This window comes from Drosophila simulans, chromosome 2L, assembly GCF_016746395.2.
Source record: "Drosophila simulans strain w501 chromosome 2L, Prin_Dsim_3.1, whole genome shotgun sequence".
In the NCBI taxonomy this organism is placed as follows: domain Eukaryota; kingdom Metazoa; phylum Arthropoda; class Insecta; order Diptera; family Drosophilidae; genus Drosophila; species Drosophila simulans.
The window spans coordinates 14,169,264-14,192,594 of NC_052520.2; the positions used below are offsets into that span (position 1 = coordinate 14,169,264).

The window sequence follows — 23,331 nt, forward strand, 5'->3', positions numbered from 1 at the left end:
CCTTACCTCCAAAGGAACCAGTCTTTTATACACACCTCAGATAGCAATATTCTATTTGAAGCTCAGTAATAGTTTGGGTATCTAGATATAGTATTTTCTCTATTCTTGCAAAGCAATCAAAATTGTTGAAAAAATACTTCATTCGCTAAATATAAACATCATAAATAATTTAGCTGCCTTTTGCTTTCAAGAAATTGTTATCTTTAAGGGGGAAAATGTGCAGGAGCAATAACATTTCTGGAATTTTCTAATTAACTAAGTTTGCAATTTGGTTTGTTCTGAACTTGGAAATGTTGATAGAAAACTTCCAGCTGAATAAGCCATCCGAAGGGGCAGAATGACTGCAGTGAGTCGTCTAAACTCCGCAGGACGTGTAATCCGACTGATTATTAAAGTTCTTAGAGTTTTTTGCAATATTGGCTTTAAATCGTGTTCAATGTTGTGACAAACTTCTGAAAATAGTATCTTAACTTTACAACTTTTTAAGCTTTTACTTTAACGGTGATGGCATCAGGTCATTCGTCAGTTCATCATCCTTCTGATACACTTTGCGGATTTCTTTCATGGCTTATCCAGGTCTGCAAAAACTTGTCGTACTCCCTTCGGCTGCGACAAAGAATTACGAGAGAGGAGGGTCGACAACCGTGCGATTTCAGTTCTTCCATGCGCTCCTTTGTGGTTTTCAGGCTGTGGCAAAGAATTCGAGGATTTTGAGCGACCTCAAATCTGCTAAACTTGGCCTCATCGAGTAAGTAGTCCAACACCTCTTTAATCTGAAGGCGAAATTTTATAGCTTATGATTTTTTGGGTTAACCCATTGTGACTTACCTTGGTCACTCGCACGGTGTGCACCTGTGGATGCTTGTCCATGATTGCCTTGGCTTCGCTGGTGCTGAAACCAAGACGATGCGCCAAGTATTCCACCACGGAGGAGAACTCTCCCAAAACCTTCAGTTCGTCGAGAGAAAGCTTGAGGGAGCGCTGCAATATTGGCTCCGGGCAGCGCACCATCCACGGCATGATCTTGTCCTTCTTCGCTCGCTTGGCGCGCTCCAAACGCAACTGAACAGACTTTGGAGTATAACGAAAGGCCCAGAGATCCTTGAGTACGTTTATTGGCGACACATTGTAGTCGATCATGTGCTGCAGGTTCTTTTCGAACATCTCGAACGGCATTTCCAAGATAAACAGCCTCTTCGATAGGTATTTGCTCACAATATCGGGGCTGACCTGCAGCTTTTCGCTGATATAGTAGACCCTATTTCGCTGTGGCATCGCATCCCTCTCAGAGTTCAGGGCACCCACCAGTTTTCGGAGTCGTGGAACAGTGAGGCGCAGGAAGGGCACAAAATGATTGATGTCCTCGAAGTCCATTGACTTGATTAGCTGCATCTTTAGCTCCAAGCGTTCTGGATTGATAAACAAAATATCGGTGATTTAATCACATAAAGGATATAAAGCAAATGAGCTTACTGTTGTCCAGCGACAGTAGCCAGGGATACTCCACGAAGCTGCGCCTGCTAACGCCCTCTAACTGGAGTGTGTCCATGGTCAGCGTCAGCGATTTAACGCGGTAGCTGCGGTGCACCAGCTCGTCGCTCATTATCCTCTGGAGCTCAGCGTCCGTGAAGCGAAAGCGTTCCCGCAGAGCTTCGAGGAGCACCCGCGCCTTGGTACCCGTCTCCCGATCCTGGTGATAAGCCACATAATCGTTGTCCGTCTCGTTGTTACCCAAAGTGCCACTGGAGGTCAGTCTGCTTGGACTGGCGCGGTTTTCGTACTGCGAGAAGAGTAGGCGCCTGCTGTAGTGCAGTGGAGCTGTATTGGAGCCGGCATGCAGCTTGAGTGCCGTGTCGAAGCTGCGCAGAAGGCTTCTGATCATCCCAAATATGCTAAATTTACAGAATCAAGACAGAAAATGAAGTTCTTCAACTTATAAAACAAGCGGAAAACAGCTGATATGTTGCGGCGATAAACAGCTGACCAAGTGGGCCAACTGAAAGCTGGGATATACGACACTCAAACAATTATCGTTATCGGTTTTGAAAAAAATGGCCGTTATTCGGAACAGCAATTTAATAAATTTTATCGTTTGTTTTCTAAGAAAATATAATAACTTTTCTAGGTGCAATTGATTTCATAATATGTTCAGGAAGTGTGCTGATTCTCACAATGCCTGACCATTGCACAACATACACAATGTAAATCCCTTTAAATCCAATATTATAATTAATTATTAATATTAATATTAATTTTAAATATACTAAGCATTTTTAGACAAAGAGTCCCATAATTGAAATCACTCCCATTTTATCAACGAACTTTTCGACTTTATTTTCAAAAATACTACGCTCCAAAGCTAATCGGAACATTAACGCTAAACAAAGACTTGTAGGATTTTGGACAAATCATGAAAACCTCTATCACAAGCACTACTCCACATCGATGTCCTTTGTGACGCGACCCACCCAGTAAACGAATCCGGTCTGCACGACGGTGGCCATGAACTTGACGTTGCCCTTGTAGCCTGCTGGCGGAATCCACTCGAAGGTGATGCCGGTCAGCGGCTTGCCCTTTTGCGCGCTCAGGTGGGTGATGGTGTCATCCTTGCCGGAGCAGTCCAAGGTCTGCGAGTGCACGGAGTCCACCACCTGGAACTGGCCGACGACGCGGTTCTGGCCATCGCGTGCCTGGATCATGAAGCCAAGGAACTCATCGCCGCCCAGCGTCAGGGTCAGCTTCTGGTCCGAGCGCACGTGGGAGGGTCCGGAGATGCTGTACGGCGGCTTGGTCACCTGCAGCTTGGCTCCGTGCTGGGGCGTCAGGTCACGACAGGCGGCCTTTGCGATAATGAAGATGGGAATATGAGGAACCTATTAATCATGTATTTCGATGGCAGGTTCATACCTTTGGAGCACCATCGGAGTAACCGTGGACACTGATGGCCAGGCAGGCCGCAAGAACCAACAGACGGAACATATCTGTTTAAGGAAAAATTTAAAATAATATATAAGTTAGAAACATCGATTTAGAAACGATTGAATTCGATTCGATTTATTATGCTACATCACTGTGGAGAAAAGTCCACGTAGTGACGAAGCGCACCAAGAGAGTGTGCGAAATCCTTTCATTTTCCATAATCTCGAATATGCTTAAACAGAACAAGTTTTAATGACACTGGTACTTAATGTTCCTACTTTCAACTTCTAGCGCATTCAAGTTGAATCCAATTACTTATTAAAATATATTTACTGCCGGTCATTGTTTAACATTTTTCGATTCGTGCATGCTGCTTAATTGCGTTAACTAGTTTTTCATAAATTAATTAATTAACATTTCCACTCAAGTGAGACTTTTTTCGCTGGCCTTGGCCAGTTTGACTTTGCTTAAGTTTTTTTTTTATTTTTTTTTTCCTTTTCAAAGTTTACACTTGTATACGTGGGCAGGCACAAATATATTGAAAACTAGCTCCAATTATGCAGTTTGTCAACGCCAACGTTTATTATGCAGTTTGTTCGGTTCCAGTTGTCTCTGCAGCCTTGACTGTTGACAGTCTGGGATTCTACAAGATTTGGGATTAGGCTGCAATGTTACTCTGTTGGAATAGCCAGTATTAGTGCCGAAAACACACTTCGATCAAAACATCTTAATTGCCTAGGGAAACCACTCGAAGTGAACTTAACATTTCAATCACGCTCGGCTCGTAAATCTTCAGATTCGCAGAATTAAGAAGGCGCAGACAAAAGCTTTGTTCAATATTGAAATTGGCCAAGATGCATGTTGATTAAACCAATTTTTAAAAAATCATCAAACTGGTTTTTCGGACGTAAACGAAAACTGTTTAAAGCCAAACCAGTTTGCAGTACATTTCCATAGAAGAGTAACTCTTTTCTGTACTGTCATTACCGCGCGATAAAAATCGCCTAGAAATGAATGTGACAATTGAAGACAACAGCTAAGTACTTCCTCAAATCGAAGTCTCAGGTTCAAGGTGGTTTTGGAGGCTTGTGGAGTGCGAAGTACCGATCTGATTGATCGTCGGCCTCCTCCACTTGGGTCGCCATGGATTCGAAAAGACCTTGTCAAGACCGGCCCGTAAGCCAAGTATCCATTTGTCTTGCAATATGCTAAAGTTCAATATTGGACATGTTGGTGTCTGAGCCAAGTCTTGCTTCTTTATTTTTTCCCTCTGCGACTTTTAGCCGTGTATTTATGGGCCTTTGTCCAACCGGTTGGGCGATTTGTTTAGATAAAATCTCAATACATGGTTGTTTAATGTCATTACGCTGAGCTATGGCCATAGGCCTCAATTAGCCAACATTTATAATGGCTTGGAAAATATTATTATTATCAAGTTGGTGGGACAGAACTGCTGAAGCTTGAAATTCGCATTCATGCCAAATCTATCTATGTCATTTTCGAAAAGGGAATTTTGTAATGTTCGTATTGAAATCTGTATTCTTAATTAAGCTTAAGCACTTTAAAGCCCGAAAAAAGGAAGAGTATAAATCCTTTAAGTTCTTAAAACCATACAACTGTCTCACAAAAAAACAACTGAACTTTGAAAATCGTTTAGGCCAAGAAAACTAATTGCTTAATCATTTAAACCTACCGATCAGAAACACACACACACAAACGGCAGAAAAGAAAAACTTGAAATGAGCTGAAAATTCTAAAACAGCTTCCTATTTATACCAAAAAACTGATCAAAACTGTGAAGTAGCTTTTGCAAAGACAACATTGTAAGCCGAGCTTATACTGCCATACCAGCAAGTTGGCCAATTCGAAAGCTCCGAAAGCTGAGCTTGCAAATTGAATTTTTAACGCTTCATTTGTGAAGCGACATTAACAGTGACTAAGTGTTTACTTTGATCCACAAATCAAATGGCACGGCAATTAGCAATGCGTATTGATTAGAGGGAGAAACTTGCAAATCAGAATTCGCTGTTGAATGGAAAGCATTTGGCTTATAGGTCAACTATCTGTATTAGTTTAAAATCGTTTCCTGTTTTAAGTTAATTATATATAGTTTAGGTTCAATATTTTATTTGGGTTTCTTCTTTAGATTTCAAAAACATCCCAAGCTCGAAATGGTTAAATTTTTTAATATTTGCTGACTGCACTTTGAAATACTCTTTACTTTTAATATTATAAAGCTACTACTTTTAAGTATCCCCTTTTATATAACATACAACCAAATCAAGTGTTGTTACACTTTTTTCCAACATGGGAACACTCTTAAATTTCACCAATCTGTGGTTTTCAAATCCAAATGTCATTGTAATGAAATACTCTTTTCCTTTAATATTAAAAAACCTACTACAATACATTAAAGTATCCCCTTTTATATAACATACAACCAAATCAAGTGTTGTTACACTTTTTTCCAACATGGGAACACTTAAATTTCACCAATCTGTGCTTGTCAAATCCAAATGTCATTGTAATTCGGGCCACTTCAGTATTTGAGTCAAAAATATGGGAGCAGAACAATCGGCATTGTTGGCCTGCACTCAGACGAGCATCCACGAGGATCGCGTGGAAATGGTTAACTCGAAGTTGTTCTTTCAATTGTACTTTGATAGGATGCCCCAGCCTGTGACGGGTCCCGTGACAGAAGCACTACTCCACTTGGTGAAAAAAGTGAACGCGGCAGGGGCTATTAATGGTAATACCCGATACCTTTATACCAATTGTCCTTAAAATATATATTCTTGAAGCTGATGAAAACCAATCGACCATGGACGAATGTAATAGCGGGGAAAGCGACACCATTTCTGAGCTCAGTGATCGCAGTGAAGTCTCGACAGCCAGCTCGGATGTGAAAATAGAGCCCATACAGATAGCCGAATTTGAGCCGATAGAGCAATACAATATGTCTATTGAGGAAACCCATAACACATATACGCTACCATTGTTCAAATAAATATGTAGATTAAAATAACATATGAATTTATGTACAGAACTAATTGCAAATGTTCGTCTACTTAAAGTTAACTTTCTTTAGTCTCAGCGACTTGATGGGTCTGACAATGCTCCTTCGCTCCTCGCGATGCTTTTTCATCTCCGCCTCGCGTTTCTTGGCATGGAACTGTGACTTCTTCTGCTTGTTGACTTCGAATGTCATTTGTCGATTGCCCAGGGAGCGACCCACATTGGTGACCTGGCCCTCCAGCTGGGACATGACCTTTACGCGATCCTGCAGGCTCGCTTTTTTGATGCGCTGCTGCAGTAGACTGCTGCCTTGATGTTGATCCAGGGGGGTCAGGGTGAAACGGTTGCCATTGGTGGTGGGTTGTGGGCTGTGGCCATTCGTCTGCGGTCTTTTCGCGACGTCCGAAATTTCATCCTGCTGCGGCTCGTCCTCTTCTAGCTCCTCCTCTTCCTCGCGTTGTCGCTTCACCTGCTTGTACGCCTGCTTCATTTCCTTGACATACTCCCTTCGGTCGTCATCGTCAGATGAGGCCTCATCTCCGCTGTCATCCTTCGTTTCGCCATCGCTCTTCTCGAAGCCAAATAGGTCCTCGTCATTATCGCTTTCCTCGCGCTGCTGTGCCTCATCCGCGTGCAACTCCGCCACATGAGCCACCTCCACGCGCTTCTTGAGTTCCTTGGCCTTTGATTTGTCCAGACGGTTTAGAACAGGAGCCAACAGACGATACTCCTCGGCAGACTTGTTAACTTCAAAGTCGGCATTTTCAAACATGGCCTTGAAACGCGAGTCCTCCAGCAGACTGGGCACATTCCGCTGCTTGGCACTGTTGGAGGGATTAGCCTGCTCGTCCATAATCTTGAGAGCCAACTCTTTGTTGACCTTGGGCAGCTTGGATTCGATTTGCAGGCGGGACTTGCGCTCGCTCTCGATTTCTTGGCGGACCTTGTCCTTGCGGAAGCGGTCAAAGGCGAAGGGTTCCACAACTGCCTTGGCTTTGTTGTACAATCTTGCGTCCATAAAGTATCTGTGGAAGTTATAGGTATTAGACAAAATCGTTACCTCTTCGAATCGTTTTTAAACTTACCCGTGCATATAACCCTTAAGAAGATTGCTGCCAACGAGATGCTCCATTCCCAATTCAGCCAACTCCTTCGCTGTGACAAACTGGTAGTCATCGTACACATTCTCCACGACCTCCGACTCGATCTCCTCGGTGAGGTTATCCAGGAACGAGCACCATCGGGGTGCTGGACCCATTGCAGGCACATAATAGGTCATCATCTTTACATCCTCCTGGGCAACGAAGAACATGCCCGTGTCGGGAATGGTGCAAAAATCGTTGAATGACGAAGTCGACTCAACGTAGGCGATCTGCTTGCCTGTCTGCTCGTCCCACAGCTTTAGTGTAGCCTCGTCCAAACTATAGACTGCATTCTGAGCTGGATTAAAGGCCAGACGCTTGATGGGCAGTCGATTCAGATGATTCTTCACCAGCAACGGTTGCTTGGCGCGGATGTCGTAGATCAGTACGTGTCCCGAAGCAGTTCCCACTCCCATGTGCAAGCCGTTCCGGAATTTGAGGGCCGTGACCGATGGAAACTCCTTGACGCCCGGCAACTTCATGGCCACATCCAAAGTTGAACACCTTTGCTTGGTACGTGGGTCCCAGGCCTCTACGGTGCCTTCTTTTGTACCTGCTATCAGAAGATGGTGCTCAGGATTCACTTCACAGGCGTTCAGGCAGCTGCCATCCGTTTCAAGGGGTTGCAGGAACTGACCGCGCTCCAAATTGAGTCGGAAAATGTCCTGCCAATTGAGACATTCGAATGAAAAAGGAATTCAGTGAACTTCAGTTCTTACCCTGCTCACGCCCACGATGAACATGTCGCAGCTGGGCTTGTGGTACTTCATGTCACGTCCAAAGCGCGGTATCCTTAGCCTGTAGTGCCGACCGTGGGCCGCATGGATCTCCACATAGCGATCGCACTGCAGGAACACCATCTTGCTGTAGTCGTCGCTAATCACCTCGAAGGTGGTCACCTCGGCGTCGAAGCAGCGCTCGAATTTAATGGACAGGTTGGACACCTCGAAGCACTTGACGCGCGGCTTGTACGTGCCGGTGGCTAGGATGTACTGTTGGTCGGGACTCATGCGGATGCTGGTGCAGACGCCGGGCATGTCGAAGTCCTGGATGAGCTCGATCTGTCTCCGGGAGTCCACCTTTTTCATGAGCTGTGACCGCTTTCGCCGATCCGTCAGCCACTGTAAAGGAGATACTCATGAGTTAACTGCTTGGCAATGGGTTTATCCTGGTACTCACATCTGGCACCGACTTGCCGGCGCTCAGGTTGTAGATCTTCACATCGTTAACTTCGTTTACGAACATCTTGAGGGCCGATTTTTGGTCAAAATTAAAACATAAACAAACGAAGTCCGCAACACGTGCGCCCTCTATCGATAGACACGATTGTCGATAGCATCTGGCTGCGATAACCACCTATCGCCGAAGTGTGACCCTTTGCTTGCCAATTGCCCAGTGTGACCGCAGAAAACCAAGCAAAACAAGAGAACGCAAAAGCAGTGAAAAAAGACTACTGATTTGCATCGACCTACCAATTGAAAATAATCGCAATAATAGCCCCTCGGTGCAGCAACGCAACCCCGCGAAGCCAGTGTGCGTGCTAGCACGAAAGTGAACTGCATTTTGCATCGCCAAATTGCCCAAAAATTGCAATCGAATTCCGCCCAGCCAAACAACAATACGCACACATACACACAGTACCCCCCGCTCTGCGTAACCGCCCGACGTTCCACATTCCGTTCGCTCCCTAAGGTGATCTAAAACTAAAGTGATCTAAAACGGTGAGTAATATTCGTTGTTTTTCCTTAAGCCAATTAAACACTGATTAAATTATGCGAAATGGAAAACCGTCTGCGAAGGGGTGACGCAGTGCAGCCGTGGGTGCTCCGCAACTTTCCCTTGTGCTCTCGCTCTCTCTTGTTTTTGTCGTTAGGCAGCAGCACTCCATTGTTGTTGTATACACCCCCTGATTGCTTTGATACCCTGCAATAGGGAGGTACTGTTTTGATATGAAGTTAGGAAAATAAATATGATTTACAAAAATCGACTAATTTTAGGCATGTTTCAGGTTTTTATGGTGTATGATTTATTTTTTTAATATTTAGAGGATGGTGGTAGTTAAAGTACAGTAGTTTTTGATTATATATGATATATGATTATATGTACATATATGATATATATATATATGATTGTTTTTTATATTTATTTATTATATGATTAATGAAAACTAAAACAAAGTTTTTTCAAAATGTAGGCGAGCATGAATAAAAAATTAGAATTAAATCAGAAGAGTTCTTAGTAGTTGTTATCAGTTATTAATATATTTCTTTTCATTTTGTTGTATCTTATTGCGTTGTTGTTTTCAATGCGGGTTTATTCTAATAGTTTGAATGGAGTGTGAGCTTATTTGTAGATTCTTCGAAATAAAATCGTATTTAGTTATATCTTAAAAATGGAAAATAATGCGCACATTTATGAAAGAATAGTTATATTTAAGAAATATAATTTATTTAATATTTTTGCCAAAGGGTATACGCACTTCGTCTGTGTATGGATATATATTTTGCATACTCCTTTCGTAATTTTCCCTTTTATGGGTGCGCCGCTGTGTTTCTTTTATCAAGGGCGATGATCCACTTCCATTCAACACAATTTGCAAATAAGTATGTGCGTACAGATGTGCAAGCCTGTGGATTTCGCCTCCATTGATTGCTCCACTGATGTTTGGCCTTTGGCGCTTGACTGATAAGACTGGAGACCGAGACCTACTACTTTTGTTAATCTAAACTGCCCGTCATATAGAGCCTATTAGACTGATATACACTTGGCACTTTGACAAGCAATAATAAGCGAATATAACTTGTATTCTAATTGCTGTATTTGATGATTTATGTATGGGCAATTAGGAATCCATAATTGATACTCATCTTTTTACACTACATGCTGCTGCTGAGTCACATTCTTTTGTATGAAATTCATTCATATGAAGTTAGGAAGGATGATTAGCCTAAATACAAACTAACTTGGTATTAACCGATGAATAACTTTGCGCGTACTGCTCTTAATAATTGAATTCCCACGATTGCTCGGCGACCTTGATCCAATTCCCTTTCAGCTTGGCCGAAGGGTTCAATTCACTCGCTTGAGCTGCGGGCAAATCAAAGGCTTTCGAACGACACGGATACTCCGAATGGACGAAGTCAAGTGGCTTGGAGTGTATATACCCGCCGCTCTTGAAGCTTGCCTCTTTCTTTCTTTCATTTTTTTGGGCTTCAGTTGGCAGGCAAACAAACCCGGTCGGCTGTTCAAACACAAGCATGCCTTAAAAAGAAATATCGGGGCCAGTTCGAGAAAGGGGAACAAAATGTGGTGTCGACGCAGAACAAATTAATGCAGCGCCTCGGTTTGTTGATAAGCAGCGCCTACGGTTGGACATTCAAATGAGAAGCTGATAGCAGTAGTAAACACACTGTTTGATTGGGTCAGAGTTCATTTCGGCCGGTGTCAAGATGAGCAAAGTGCGCAGTGTGGTGAACAAACTGCACGAACGCATAGACTACTTTATAGAAAAATGTGGGAAATATTCTATATTCCATTCTGCAAAGTAATAATAATGAATTCGCTTGCTTTTTAGGTCCCAACATGACTGCAGCGCCATACAACTACAACTACATCTTCAAATACATCATCATTGGTGACATGGGCGTGGGCAAGTCCTGCCTGCTCCACCAGTTCACCGAGAAGAAATGTGAGTAGCCTGCAGAGTAATGCATGTAATATAAACTAATCTCTGGTTGCCGTAGTCATGGCCAATTGTCCTCACACCATTGGCGTGGAGTTCGGCACACGCATCATCGAGGTGGACGACAAAAAGATCAAGCTACAGATCTGGGATACGGCGGGTCAGGAGCGATTCAGGGCAGTCACACGCTCCTATTACCGTGGAGCAGCTGGTGCGCTGATGGTCTACGATATAACCAGGCGGTAAGCGAAGCAAAATACTCTTTGAGAAATTGCTTTAACCCTGACCCTTACAGCTCCACTTACAATCACCTGAGCAGCTGGCTCACCGACACTCGCAATCTCACCAACCCCAGCACTGTGATCTTTCTCATTGGCAACAAGTCGGATCTGGAGAGCACTCGGGAGGTTACCTACGAGGAGGCCAAGGAGTTTGCCGACGAGAACGGCCTCATGTTTCTCGAAGCGAGCGCTATGACGTGAGTTTCAGCTGGAAGACTAGTTAGTTCTTCTTACTAATTATATGTTTCCCCCCAAAACAGTGGCCAGAATGTGGAGGAGGCTTTTCTGGAGACCGCTCGCAAGATTTACCAGAACATCCAGGAGGGTCGGCTCGACCTGAACGCCTCCGAGTCCGGAGTTCAGCACAGGCCATCGCAGCCGTCGCGAACTTCGCTGAGTAGCGAGGCTACGGGCGCCAAGGATCAGTGCTCGTGCTAAATGAATGATGCAACCTAACTTTACGCAAACCTAGTTATACAAATCAACTTTTATTTTTAGCCGACTCGTAATCTACCGATGCCCAAGCAAAAACCAATGTATGTAGTTAAATAATTCGATTAAGCATCAATGTGTGAGCCAACAACAGCGACAGCAACCACAAAAAAAAAAGAAAAGAAAAGAAAATATAAAGTCCTTTCGCTTAAAACACTTCAACATTTATTGTATCGATTAAGCATAAATACTAGAAAATTAAACATGTTTGTTGGTTCGCGCGAATCAAAGTTTTGACCATGAAATTTCGAAAAGTTTATCGCACTAAACATTTCAATCTATAGATGAATTCGTTTGAGATAGATCATGTTTTTGTTGGCTGATGAATCCCTGTATATATATATATGTATGAATTTTTGTATCTCCCTCATTTTTTGTTGAGTATTTGTTGTTGTCGCAAGAATAGGAGAAAACGATCAATGTTATATGAATATTTACGATGTATTAATGGCATAATGCAATAGGAAATAAATAAAATGGTATTTATAAAACCCCTACCAATAGAAATGAATTTCTCTTTCAAATAATTTAAACTTTGTATCTGATTTTGCATATTTAACATAATATAACTTTGTGATGTAGTATCTTCTACAACAAATCGCTGGATACTTTTATATTTTAGCGGATTTTCAAGTCAAATTTATTATATATATAGGGTTTTTAAATTTACTTAAATATTTTGTAAAAGGTTTTTTTATCATACTATTTGATGTATTTTATTCGATTTAGTGGAATACCCTCAACTTTGACTTGCGCATAACTTCATTCTTGTTTAATTTAGTGATGCTAACATTGGGCTGAAAATCAGCTGATTTTGACTATGAACAACAAAGTTTGTAAGCTAAAAAACGATTTTTGTTTGTTGCTAGTTGCTTTAATTAATTAACTTAACTGGACTGATTTTAAATTCCACTTTTAGCTATTTTCGCTTCCCTCCAAATTTAGCGGGAAAAAGTCTGAACTGGCATCTTCGTTGGCATCGCTGTGTCCGCGCTTCTGTGCGAATGCCATGGTATGCAAATTGAATTTAATTTATTCCGATCATCATGAAAAGTGACGAAGTAGCAGCTTAAGTAGCCAGGGAAGCGCGCAACGTAAGCTAATCTCGATCCATGATGCAAATCAAGCGGCTCCTGTGCAAGTCCTGCGGCCTGGGCACCCTTCTGGTGGCGGTCGTCTGGCTGCTGGCGCTCCTTTTCTACTCGCACAGCCTGCGCAGCTCCATCCGCTCGGCAGGATGGAGGATCGACGAGGGGAACGCGACGCCACGGGCGGAGCTGAGCTACCAGGCCAGGGTCACCGTCGGCTGCACTCCAAATGCCAGCATGAACTCGTCTTCCACTGGCGAATCGCCGGCGGCAGCGAAGCCGCCCAGTGATCCGGATCAACTGGAGCTGCTGGGTGTGGTGCGCAACAAGCAGGACAAGTACATACGCGACATTGGCTACAAGCATCACGCCTTCAACGCGCTGGTGTCCAATAACATTGGGCTCTTCCGGGAGATACCAGACACTCGGCACAAGGTGTGCGATCGCCAGGAGACCACGGAAGCGGAAAACCTGCCACAGGCCTCCATTGTCATGTGCTTCTACAACGAGCACAAGATGACGCTAATGCGCTCGATCAAGACGGTGCTGGAACGCACGCCCAGCTACCTTCTGCGCGAGATTATTCTGGTGGATGATCACAGCGATCTGCCAGAACTGGAATTCCATCTGCACGGGGATCTGCGTGCCCGCCTGAAGTACGACAACCTGCGGTACATCAAGAACGAGCAGCGCGAGGGCCTCATTCGATCCCGGGTCATTGGAGCACGCGAGGCCGTGGGCGATGTGCTCGTCTTCCTGGACTCGCACATCGAGGTCAATCAGCAGTGGCTGGAGCCGCTGCTGCGCCTCATCAAGTCGGAGAACGCCACCCTGGCCGTGCCAGTCATCGACCTGATCAACGCTGACACCTTTGAGTACACGCCCAGTCCACTGGTGCGCGGAGGATTCAACTGGGGCCTGCACTTCCGCTGGGAGAACCTGCCCGAGGGCACGCTCAAGGTGCCGGAGGACTTTCGCGGACCCTTCCGTTCGCCCACCATGGCCGGCGGACTGTTTGCCGTCAACCGGAAGTACTTCCAGCACCTGGGCGAGTACGACATGGCCATGGATATATGGGGTGGCGAGAATATTGAGATATCCTTTAGAGCCTGGCAGTGCGGTGGCGCCATTAAGATCGTTCCCTGCTCCCGTGTGGGTCACATATTCCGCAAACGCCGTCCGTACACCTCGCCAGATGGAGCCAACACCATGTTGAAGAACTCGCTGCGTTTGGCGCACGTCTGGATGGATCAGTACAAGGATTACTATCTCAAGCACGAGAAGGTGCCCAAGGCCTATGACTACGGGGACATTAGCGATCGCCTGAAGCTTAGGGAGCGTCTGCAGTGCAGGGATTTCGCCTGGTATCTAAAGAATGTCTATCCAGAGCTGCATGTGCCGGGCGAGGAGTCCAAGAAGTCGGCGGCAGCGCCCATCTTCCAACCCTGGCACTCGCGCAAACGTAACTATGTCGACACATTCCAGCTGCGACTGACGGGAACGGAGCTCTGTGCCGCCGTGGTGGCTCCCAAGGTGAAGGGCTTCTGGAAGAAGGGCAGCTCCCTGCAACTGCAAACCTGCCGAAGGACACCCAACCAGCTGTGGTACGAAACGGAGAAGGCGGAGATTGTGCTGGACAAACTGCTGTGCCTGGAGGCATCCGGGGATGCGCAGGTCACGGTCAACAAGTGCCACGAGATGCTCGGCGACCAGCAGTGGCGCCACACCCGCAACGCCAACAGTCCCGTCTACAACATGGCCAAGGGCACCTGCCTGCGGGCAGCTGCTCCCACGACGGGCGCCCTCATCAGCCTGGATCTGTGCTCCAAGTCCAACGGAGCGGGCGGCGCCTGGGACGTTGTGCAGCTGAAGAAGCCACCGGAGGCGGAGGGCAGGGCCAAGGGGGCGAGGAACTCGGACAAGGCGCTGTGAGCGATTTGCTCCGATCGAATATTCCGATATTGCAATATTAGACTGATAACTGTTTAGGGCAAAGTGTATTATCTTTAAATAGCCAGTATTTTTTCATCAACCTTTTTTTTAAATAAATATGATCAAAATGTTGATGGTGCAGTTTGATTAATGGCCAATGGTGGCCTTGGAAACAGGTTTTCTTTCAAATAATTCGCAAATTAATGTGCACGAATATGTTATGTCTGCATATTTAATGATTTTGTGATGACTTATCAAAATTCAACTTTGAATTGTGCAAATGTGTGTACCTTTACCACTACAATTTAACTTATGAATATATTTAGATAATTAAATTCTTGCAATAGCACACATTTTTCCCATTTACTGCAATTTCAAAACCATTTTCAATACCGACTGTTAATAGAAAAACAAGGATTTTTTTTCTGCACACTAATGTATATGCTTACAAGCAATAACAACCATGTAAACCATAAAATAAATAGCAACCTAAACATAAAATTGTACGGATTAAAATAAAAATAATTCTTTTTATTATATTATAGACTAACCATTGTTTTGTACTTAACCAATAATTTTTTTAAGTGTATGATTTGGTCTTTGCACATTTGGTATCTCTTCACAAGACAATGGTATATTCGCTGGCGTCGAATACGGCCACACTTTGTTTATGCTGAAACAGGCGCGAAATTGTGTGATTCTTTTAACCATTTTAAAAGCACAAAGATGCAGGCCAAGGCAACCGAAAGTAGACAGGAACCTACCCTGAATATGGGTAAGTTAATAAGCAGTAATAATAACTAATTAGTTACCATAGTTAATCGCCCTTTGCAGACACAAATGCGCGTCGCAATTTCATAAAATTCCATGCGAAACTCGGCGAGGTAAGTGAATGCTAAATGCAAAAATCCGGTTAAACTGCATTCTACGCCGTATTTTGCAGAAACCCGCAACTACAGTGAGGTTCTTTGACCACTCCGATCGCTATACGGTCCACGGCAGCGATGACTGCGAACTGGTGGCCAAAATCGTCTACAAATCCACGGCCTTCATTGGCGCCCTGCTGCCGGATGACAAGAAGGAGACTCTTCAGTTCGTGTCCATGTCCAAGGGCAACTTCGAGCGGGCTGTGCGCGAGCTGCTCTTGGTGCGCAATTACCGGGTCGAGGTGTACGTTAAGAATTCCAGCGATTGGGAAATCGAGTATCGCGGATCACCCGGCAATCTGCTGCAGTTCGAGGACATCCTGTTCTCCAATAAGGAGGTTTTAGTCGGCAACAGCATCATCTCGCTGCTGGTTAAGCTCGACGCCGGTGGCCAGCGGCGTGTGGGTGTGGCCAGCGTGGAGCAGAACGACTGCAAGTTCCAGCTGCTTGAGTTCCTTGACGATGACTTCTTCACCGAACTGGAGGCCACCGTGGTCCTGCTCGGACCAAAGGAATGCCTGCTGCCAAGCATTGAGGGCGACTATAGTGCTGTGAAGACGCTGCTTGATAGAAATGGTGTCATGATTACGGTGCCCAAGAAGAGCGGCGCCAACGATCTGCTGCAGGATCTAAACCGTCTGTTGCGTTTCGCCAAGGGACAACAGGAGGATGCTACGGGCTTGAAGGAACTCCAGCTTCAGCTTGCCTCCAACGCCCTGAAGACCGCCATCAAGTACCTGGACCTGGTCAATGACCCCGGAAATCTGGGACACTACGAGATCAAGCAACTGGACCTAAAGCGGTAAGACCTTACCATACCTACTTCCATTGAAAAGCGAACTAATTCCTTATATTGCCATGCAGCTTTGTCCACTTAGATTCTGCTGCCGTGGCTGCGTTAAACATCATGCCAAAGCCAGGCACTCATCCATCTATGCCCTCGTACCGCTGGCAAAGCGTCTTGGGCGTGCTGGATCATTGCCGTACACCACAGGGACATCGCCTGATGGGTCAGTGGGTTAAGCAGCCACTGCGAAGCCGAGATATCCTCAATGATCGTCATAACATTGTCCAGTGCCTACTGGAATCTCCGGACACATTGGAGACTTTGAGTCTCGATTACCTGAAGCGTATTCCGGATATTCTTATGCTAACTAAGAAGCTGATGCGACGCAAAGCAAATTTGCAAGATCTATTCCGCATTTATCAGGTCATTTTGAGAACACCGAAAATTCTTAAAGTTCTGCTTGAGCTCGATAATTCAACGATAGAAAGTGTGATCTGTGAGCCTTTTAAAAACTTCCTGATGGATCTGACAGGGCTCAAGCAGATGGTCGAGCAGGTGGTTGACTTTGAGGCCATCGAAAGGGGCGAGTATCTGGTGAAGGCTTCGTTTGACAGCCGTCTAATGGAGCTGCAGCAGACTATGACGGAGCTTTATTCGAAAATGGAAGAGTTGCAATTCAAATGCACTCAGGAATTGAATTTAGATGGCAAGAACCAGGTGAAGCTGGAGAGTGTGGCCAAATTGGGACACCACTTCCGCATCACGGTGAAAGATGATTCCGTGCTGCGCAAGAACAAGAACTATCGCATCGTGGATGTGATTAAGGGCGGTGTTCGCTTCACCTCCGATAAGCTGCAGGGCTACGCCGATGAGTTTGCCAGCTGCCGCACTCGGTACGAGGAACAGCAGCAGTCCATTGTGGAGGAGATCATTCAAGTGGCTGTAGGATATGCTTCCCCGCTTACTTTGCTTAACAACGAGCTTGCCCAGCTCGACTGTTTGGTGAGCTTCGCTATCGCCGCCCGCAGTGCGCCCACTCCCTATGTGCGGCCCAAGATGATGGATGAAGGTGCACGCGAATTGGTCCTCGAGGATGTGCGTCATCCTTGTTTGGAGCTGCAGGAGCATGTCAGCTTCATAGCTAACAGTGTTGACTTTAAGAAAGGTACGGTGTAATAATACCAGGCAAACGTTTTATATAAGTTTTATTTTATTTCAGAGAAGTGCAACATGTTTATAATCACGGGACCCAACATGGGTGGCAAGAGCACTTATATTCGCTCTGTGGGTACCGCTGTGCTAATGGCCCATATCGGAGCTTTTGTACCCTGCAGCTTGGCCACGATCAGCATGGTGGACTCCATTCTTGGAAGAGTGGGAGCTAGTGACAACATCATCAAGGGTTTGAGCACATTTATGGTCGAGATGATTGAAACATCAGGCATAATAAGGGTGAGTTTCAAAAGAAACTAAATTTACTTACTTTAACCAGCACTTTTAATAAATGTTGTGGCATTTTGCAGACTGCCACTGACAAATCCTTGGTAATCATAGACGAACTTGGACGTGGCACTTCCACGTACGAAGGTTGCGGCATCGCCTGGTCCATTGCTGAACATCTGGCAAAGGAGACCAAGTGCTTCACTTTGTTCGCCACTCATTTCCACGAGATAACCAAGCTGGCGGAGACCCTGCCCACGGTTAAAAACTGTCATATGGCCGCAGTTGCGGATGCGGATGACTTTACTCTGCTGTATCAAGTGCGTCCGGGGGTCATGGAAAAAAGCTTTGGCATTCAGGTGGCGCGATTGGCCAATTTTCCCGAGCATGTCGTCCAAAACGCGCAGGAGGTGTACAATGAGTTCGAGGACGAGCATGTGGACAAGCAAAAGAAAGAGGATAAGGCCCTGTTGGAAAAGATTCAAGTGGCTATTCAACAGCTGTCAACAGCCGGGAACAACGTGGACATTAACGTGGAGGATTTGACCCAGTTGGTCACCCAATTTACGAAGGATATCGAACAGCTGGATAGTGATTACTTCAAATCCGTGCTGGCCACTAGTGAGGCTTGAAATGGAGGTAGGGTCGAATAATTTTTAATCTGGCAGTATTACTTTAAGAGGCAGTTTTTTTTCGTACTTATCACAACTTTTTTTTTAATTTGCATCACTGAATATTGCTCACATGATTATTTAAGTTGCATCAGCTCTTCATTCATGGTTACAAACCATATTTCTGATTTGATTACAAGGCTACATCGAAAATGTTTTTTTAATATTTCTTCCATTGTATTAAACAAATAATTATAATATAGGAGAAACCAACTAAACTAGATGATATATGTTTTTTTTACTAATGCGCGTATTCTTACACCATTCATGTTTTAATAAAAAGACACTTGCGAATACATACAAGTTGATATGTAAAACACCAACATACCAATATTAAAGCTGAATGGTTTATTTGTATAATCAATATTATAGAATTTAACATCGGAATTGGATTCAAAGCAAGACGGATTACCAGACGTTAATAAACTTCATGTTCCACAACCGTCACATGATTTGGAAACACGCTGATTTGTTTGCTACTAATAGCACGATGTATTTCTTCGGCTGTGTGCCAAGTCGCATTGAACAAGCTTTTTAACTGAAAAATACGAGCCCGACAAACTGTCAGCTTAATCGGCCGGGCTTTAACCTCAGCCGTCAGTTGGTCCAAAGCGCCGCCGTTTCGCAGGCCGATCTTTAGCGCGACTGTCATTACCAAATTCAACTTAAGTGCTGTCAAAAGATAATTACCGTTTCGGCTTTGATTTTTCTTACCTTTTTTACTTTGAGACAACTAAATGACAACGGCGCTCTGAAAGGCCTAAACCAGTTTGTCTCCGCCGCTTTTGGTGTGATTCAATAAGATGGCTAAAACTGGAGCTATTTTTTGGGATGAATTAGATTATAAAGGATTTAAATATAAATATTGCTATAATATAATCTCATATTTCTTTCAATAACTGTAATTGTAATGGTAATCGCGATAAACTTCTGATACAAATGGGGTTCTTTAAAAATAATTTGTTTTTTCTAATGAATAAACGATCTCACGCAGTGAGATTAAAAAAAATCAATACAAAGGAAATATTTCACAAAAACATTTAGCTACATTATTAATATTACTGTTTACTATTATTATTACTACCATTATTATTTAGCAGTATGTTCCTATGTTGATTGTGACAAAACCCACGAAATTAATTTAGATTATAACAACTAAGCAAATCGACCTTAAAGCAGACATTCCAAATCACGCTCTCCAGAATCTTCGACACGACATTATGGGTTCGCATCTGATATATTCCTTTGCCCATGGCTGTGCACACATTCAATTTGATATCGCGTACTCAACAAACATGGCGTGTTAGCAACGCTTAACAGCATCCAAAATTGACAGGCAACTTTAAATATATTGCCTTTGCGGCCAGTTCGGCATGCTTGTCTGCCACGATTAGTGGCAAGCAGCCAGCCAGCGCGGCAAGCTCTGCGATCCGGCTTCAACCCCATACCCATCGCCATCACCATGCCCATCGCCATCCACACAGCCAGCTCCTTCAGAGCCAACTTCATTTGGGTGAATGGGGCGAAGACGTTCGATGCGACGCGACGCGTACAATTATTAATTTGATACGATATAATTGACATGTTGCCGATGCCAAAAAGGAAGCACTAACATGCGGCCAACAACGGCGGCAGCAGGAGCAACAACAAGGTGAAACCTCGTAACTTGGCCAACAAGCTAAGCCGGAGCGACGCATATTAACGCCATGGCTTAGACACAAGGACCGATCCGGCTTAGAGATGGTACTTGGATGCGGCAAGCATTTCAACTTTGCGGATACATTCTAAGATTTTAAAGATCTTATAAGTTGATTTTTTTATGATAAGTTTATGTATTTCTATTTTATGTATAGATGATATTTTTATATATTTTTAAGTATCTAAGATAGTTTTTATATTTACTTTCAATACAATTATAAGTTTTGTAACTTATATTATAATTTTAAATTTTTTGTTATTAGTTTTTCAATATTATTGATGCTGAAATGAGGCTTGAATGCCCACCTCTATCGCTTGATTTTCATGCTCCTGCCTTTTTCACTGCCGGCCTCTCGTTTTCTGGCAGGCAGGCGTGTAAATTGTTTTTACTTAATCGTTGCGGACACAAACGCACATGTTGTTTGGCCACAGCAAACACAGCAACACTAACAACTTGCCTCTTCGCCGATCTCCTTTGATATCTTCTTGGCTCTGTGGCGCGCTTTTGGTAATTGCACTTCGTCCGCTGCTTCTGTGTTACCAGCCTCGTGAGCCACAGTCAGGGCCAAGAAAATGGGCCCTGAATAGTTTATACATGAGATATTTTCCGGAATGAAAATATATGCTGTAGATTTATCATTTATTTTGAATTAAACACCAATTAACTATATAAAGTATACTTATTCATGACCTATATTATCAGCCAGGACAATATAACCAAAGTCACTCGAATATTATTCTAATATTATATATTTATTATAATATTGTATTATATTTTCTATAAATATGTCCGTCGTTTGTTTGTCTATTTGTCCGTTTGACTGTCCGTCCGTTTCCGCGTAAGCTAGTCCTTTAATATTATATATAAAAACATGAAAAAAACATTCATATACCATAAAAATAATCTGAAAAATTACCGTTAATCACTATCTATAATATTAATCATTTTTTAGTAATATTTCTGTGGCCATCACTGTACAAGAGGCCAGTTTGTTTGTGGAAAATTGTTATTTGTTGCTGGTAGCTTGTCTTTCTCGGTGGTTGCTGTTGTTGCACCGTTGGCCAACTTCAGTCGGTCAGACATGCAAATTTTTTGGTGTGTCTAATGTTAGTTGTTTGTTAGTTTTTTATGCAAATTTTCTTGTTTCACTTGACAAATTGTCTGTTCGACTTAATGATGGAACGTAGGTTGGCGTTGCCTGATGTCCGATCGGGGGAAAAATGATTATGTGCACAGCAGTTTGGGCTTATGATTACGCTTGATTATATATGAGCCATGTTGGTAATGGTACTGGTTTTTTTTGAGAAAGTTTTGTAAACTGTTTAAGTAATGGCTGTGAAAGGTTGTAGTCTTCCCCCAAAGAAATCCATAGAAAACATTAATATTTGAGGCGATAGAGAACGTTTTATTCCATTCATCACAAGGATCTATCAATCGAATTGCAATTAACCAGATACTTTCTGGATACTTTAATATTATTTGTTAAAAGCTGTAACTTTCCAGAGACATTCATTTTCGTTTTTCCTGAGCATGGCAATGCTTGTAATTTAAGCCATAAACTATAAGCTCCGACCTTTCCAACTTGTCTCGTGTTTATACACCATTTATCCACTCTGACACCTTGCACAAAAACCTTGGACCCCTAATTTACTCTCTTTTTTTGAAGCGCAGCCAATCAATTATAGTTATAAAAGGCAGTGAAAAGGGAAAACCATTAAAATCTTATCTTTTAGCCAATAATGTGGCAGATGGATGGATGCCCCCCCAAAAAACTAGTGAGACAAAATGCCAGTCGGAACATCTATTATTAGTGGCCATATCAAAAAATGATTAGCAGAGCCGCCAAAGTCGAAGTCGAAGTCGGTCGATGGTGTTGGCCCGAATGTGTGGATGGGCACATGCATAAAAAATGATGAAGATGGACGGGTTCGCCTGGTTGGCTGGCTGCAGCCACAAGACTGATTATAGAGTTTAAGGTGTAAGCGGGGAGAGAAAACTACGTAACACTAATTTCATTTTAAACGAACAGAAACGTTGCGGTGCATATAATTTAAATAATTGCATAGGCGCTGCGAATAGCCGGGCTATTGATGATGTTATCATGTTATGTTCGCATACGATCCACACTTATACTTAGTTGCTGTCTTACAATCTTATCTACTCGTACAATTTCCGCTGCCAGCAGCTGCTCTGGTAGTCGACGCTTCTGGTTCCCCTTAATTATAATGTATCGCCTTAATGGGCTGCACTTGGCTGCTCCCTCTCTCTTTCGGCCCAAAAACATTGTCTTCGTGGTTTTCTGATTGTTGGTTACTAAAAGAGGAGCGCCATTTTAATCCACTGATAAAACAATTCGGCCTTCTCATCGGGCTCGTTCCCTCATTGGTTCCACCGCCTAAATTATGGTTACAAAATTTTATGAAGCCATTTATATCACTCACGAGATGTGCCGCCCATGGCATGTAGCAAATCGATGGGCTGTACCACGAGCTCTACTCCTTTTAGCCAGCTTGTGGTCCTCCCTTTCGGTACTTGTTTTCAATTTCAGAAAAAGGAAATCGCCAATGAGGGTAGGCATTAAGTTATGCAATTACTGTTTACTTGCGCGCACCAGGAAATTAAATAATTATGCGAATCAGTCGCTCGCTTTTATGCAATACCATAAAATTGAGTTATTTTTATGGATCAAAAACAAAAATGTGCCTTTAGAAATCTTCTACTCTTTAACCACATGTCTCAAGTTCAACCGAATTCGAATTAAATTATTTAGCTATTTGTTTTATCAGTCGGCATCTAAATGGGATTTTTCTATTAAACACCTTGACCACGCTATCGCGTTTCGTATGAAATGGTTAAAATATGAATGAAATCTCATGTCCCGGCCTTATAAAGATGTTTTCATGAATAATTTTGAAGTCAGTGTTTCTCATTTTTTTTTCCAACGACCCGACTCTCCCGTATTATGGCAAGTGATTAGCTGGTAAGAAAAATTACTGAAGAAACCGAAAAAGGCGCAAAAAAATGTGCAGAAAAAAGGAACGTGTGCAATTTTTATTTACCAACACTCGAGAGCGGCTAACACAAATTTAACACTGGCCGCCGCCAATGTAGCCATCATGCGGCATGCAATATGCTCGACTAACGAGCAAAAACAACAGCAACGGCGGAGTGAAGTGAAGCCGGAGTTGGAGTTGGAGTAACTGCAACATGGAAACTACCAAACTGCCTTCTCGTGGTAATCAATTTTAAAATTTATG

At 43.5% G+C, this 23,331-nt stretch overlaps 7 protein-coding genes across 9 annotated transcripts in view; 4 read left to right on the plus strand and 3 right to left on the minus strand.

The window, feature by feature from the left end:
- Window positions 1–82: 82 nt before the first annotated feature.
- LOC6732317 (transcription termination factor, mitochondrial) lies at window positions 83–1,998 on the minus strand. The gene is made up of 3 exons (XM_016178282.3): window positions 1,474–1,998; window positions 829–1,409; window positions 83–773 (listed from the first exon to the last, which is right to left on the minus strand). The coding sequence occupies exons 1-3, from the start codon at window positions 1,880–1,882 to the stop codon at window positions 531–533; spliced, it is 1,233 nt and encodes a 410-aa protein (XP_016024980.1). The 5' UTR covers window positions 1,883–1,998; the 3' UTR covers window positions 83–530.
- Window positions 1,999–2,308: 310 nt separating this feature from the next.
- LOC6732318 (defense protein l(2)34Fc) lies at window positions 2,309–4,713 on the minus strand. The gene is made up of 3 exons (XM_016178281.3): window positions 4,613–4,713; window positions 2,908–2,981; window positions 2,309–2,840 (listed from the first exon to the last, which is right to left on the minus strand). The coding sequence occupies exons 2-3, from the start codon at window positions 2,977–2,979 to the stop codon at window positions 2,433–2,435; spliced, it is 480 nt and encodes a 159-aa protein (XP_016024981.1). The 5' UTR covers window positions 2,980–2,981; window positions 4,613–4,713; the 3' UTR covers window positions 2,309–2,432.
- A 644-nt stretch (window positions 4,714–5,357) lies between these two features.
- LOC6732319 lies at window positions 5,358–5,977 on the plus strand. Its single transcript, XM_002079411.4, has 2 exons — window positions 5,358–5,668; window positions 5,721–5,977. The coding sequence occupies exons 1-2, from the start codon at window positions 5,479–5,481 to the stop codon at window positions 5,924–5,926; spliced, it is 396 nt and encodes a 131-aa protein (XP_002079447.1). The 5' UTR covers window positions 5,358–5,478; the 3' UTR covers window positions 5,927–5,977.
- LOC6732320 (nucleolar protein 10) lies at window positions 5,932–8,428 on the minus strand. Its single transcript, XM_016178280.3, has 4 exons — window positions 8,256–8,428; window positions 7,796–8,197; window positions 7,020–7,741; window positions 5,932–6,959 (listed from the first exon to the last, which is right to left on the minus strand). The coding sequence occupies exons 1-4, from the start codon at window positions 8,319–8,321 to the stop codon at window positions 5,984–5,986; spliced, it is 2,166 nt and encodes a 721-aa protein (XP_016024982.1). The 5' UTR covers window positions 8,322–8,428; the 3' UTR covers window positions 5,932–5,983.
- Window positions 8,429–8,458: 30 nt separating this feature from the next.
- On the plus strand, window positions 8,459–12,038 carry LOC6732321 (ras-related protein Rab-14). Of its 2 annotated transcripts, none has more exons than XM_016180142.3 (5): window positions 8,459–8,797; window positions 10,651–10,764; window positions 10,820–11,000; window positions 11,054–11,236; window positions 11,300–12,038. In XM_016180142.3, exons 2-5 carry the CDS (start codon window positions 10,659–10,661, stop codon window positions 11,475–11,477), a joined length of 648 nt encoding a protein of 215 aa, XP_016024983.1. In that variant the 5' UTR covers window positions 8,459–8,797; window positions 10,651–10,658; the 3' UTR covers window positions 11,478–12,038. The 2 variants fall into 2 exon arrangements, with proteins under 2 accessions (XP_016024983.1, XP_002079449.2); XM_002079413.4 differs by lacking the exon at window positions 8,459–8,797 and adding an exon at window positions 10,311–10,589.
- A 434-nt stretch (window positions 12,039–12,472) lies between these two features.
- Window positions 12,473–14,683, plus strand: LOC6732322 (polypeptide N-acetylgalactosaminyltransferase 35A). The gene has a single exon (XM_002079414.4). It carries the CDS (start codon window positions 12,644–12,646, stop codon window positions 14,549–14,551), a length of 1,908 nt encoding a protein of 635 aa, XP_002079450.1. The 5' UTR covers window positions 12,473–12,643; the 3' UTR covers window positions 14,552–14,683.
- A 498-nt stretch (window positions 14,684–15,181) lies between these two features.
- Window positions 15,182–23,331, plus strand: part of LOC6732323 (DNA mismatch repair protein spellchecker 1) — a 66,803-nt gene continuing 58,653 nt past the window's right edge. Inside the window, exons 1-7 of one of the 2 annotated variants that reach the window (XM_016180144.3) lie at window positions 15,182–15,326; window positions 15,386–15,435; window positions 15,495–16,279; window positions 16,342–17,429; window positions 17,484–17,716; window positions 17,788–18,343; window positions 18,748–18,816. In XM_016180144.3, coding sequence (XP_016024986.1) covers window positions 15,278–15,326; window positions 15,386–15,435; window positions 15,495–16,279; window positions 16,342–17,429; window positions 17,484–17,716; window positions 17,788–18,336 — 2,754 coding nt within the window. In that variant the 5' untranslated portion in view covers window positions 15,182–15,277 and the 3' untranslated portion in view covers window positions 18,337–18,343; window positions 18,748–18,816. Of the gene's footprint in view, window positions 15,327–15,385; window positions 15,436–15,494; window positions 16,280–16,341; window positions 17,430–17,483; window positions 17,717–17,787; window positions 18,344–18,747; window positions 18,817–23,331 lie in introns of those variants that run through there. The other variant, XM_039298583.2, reaches the window with a different exon arrangement.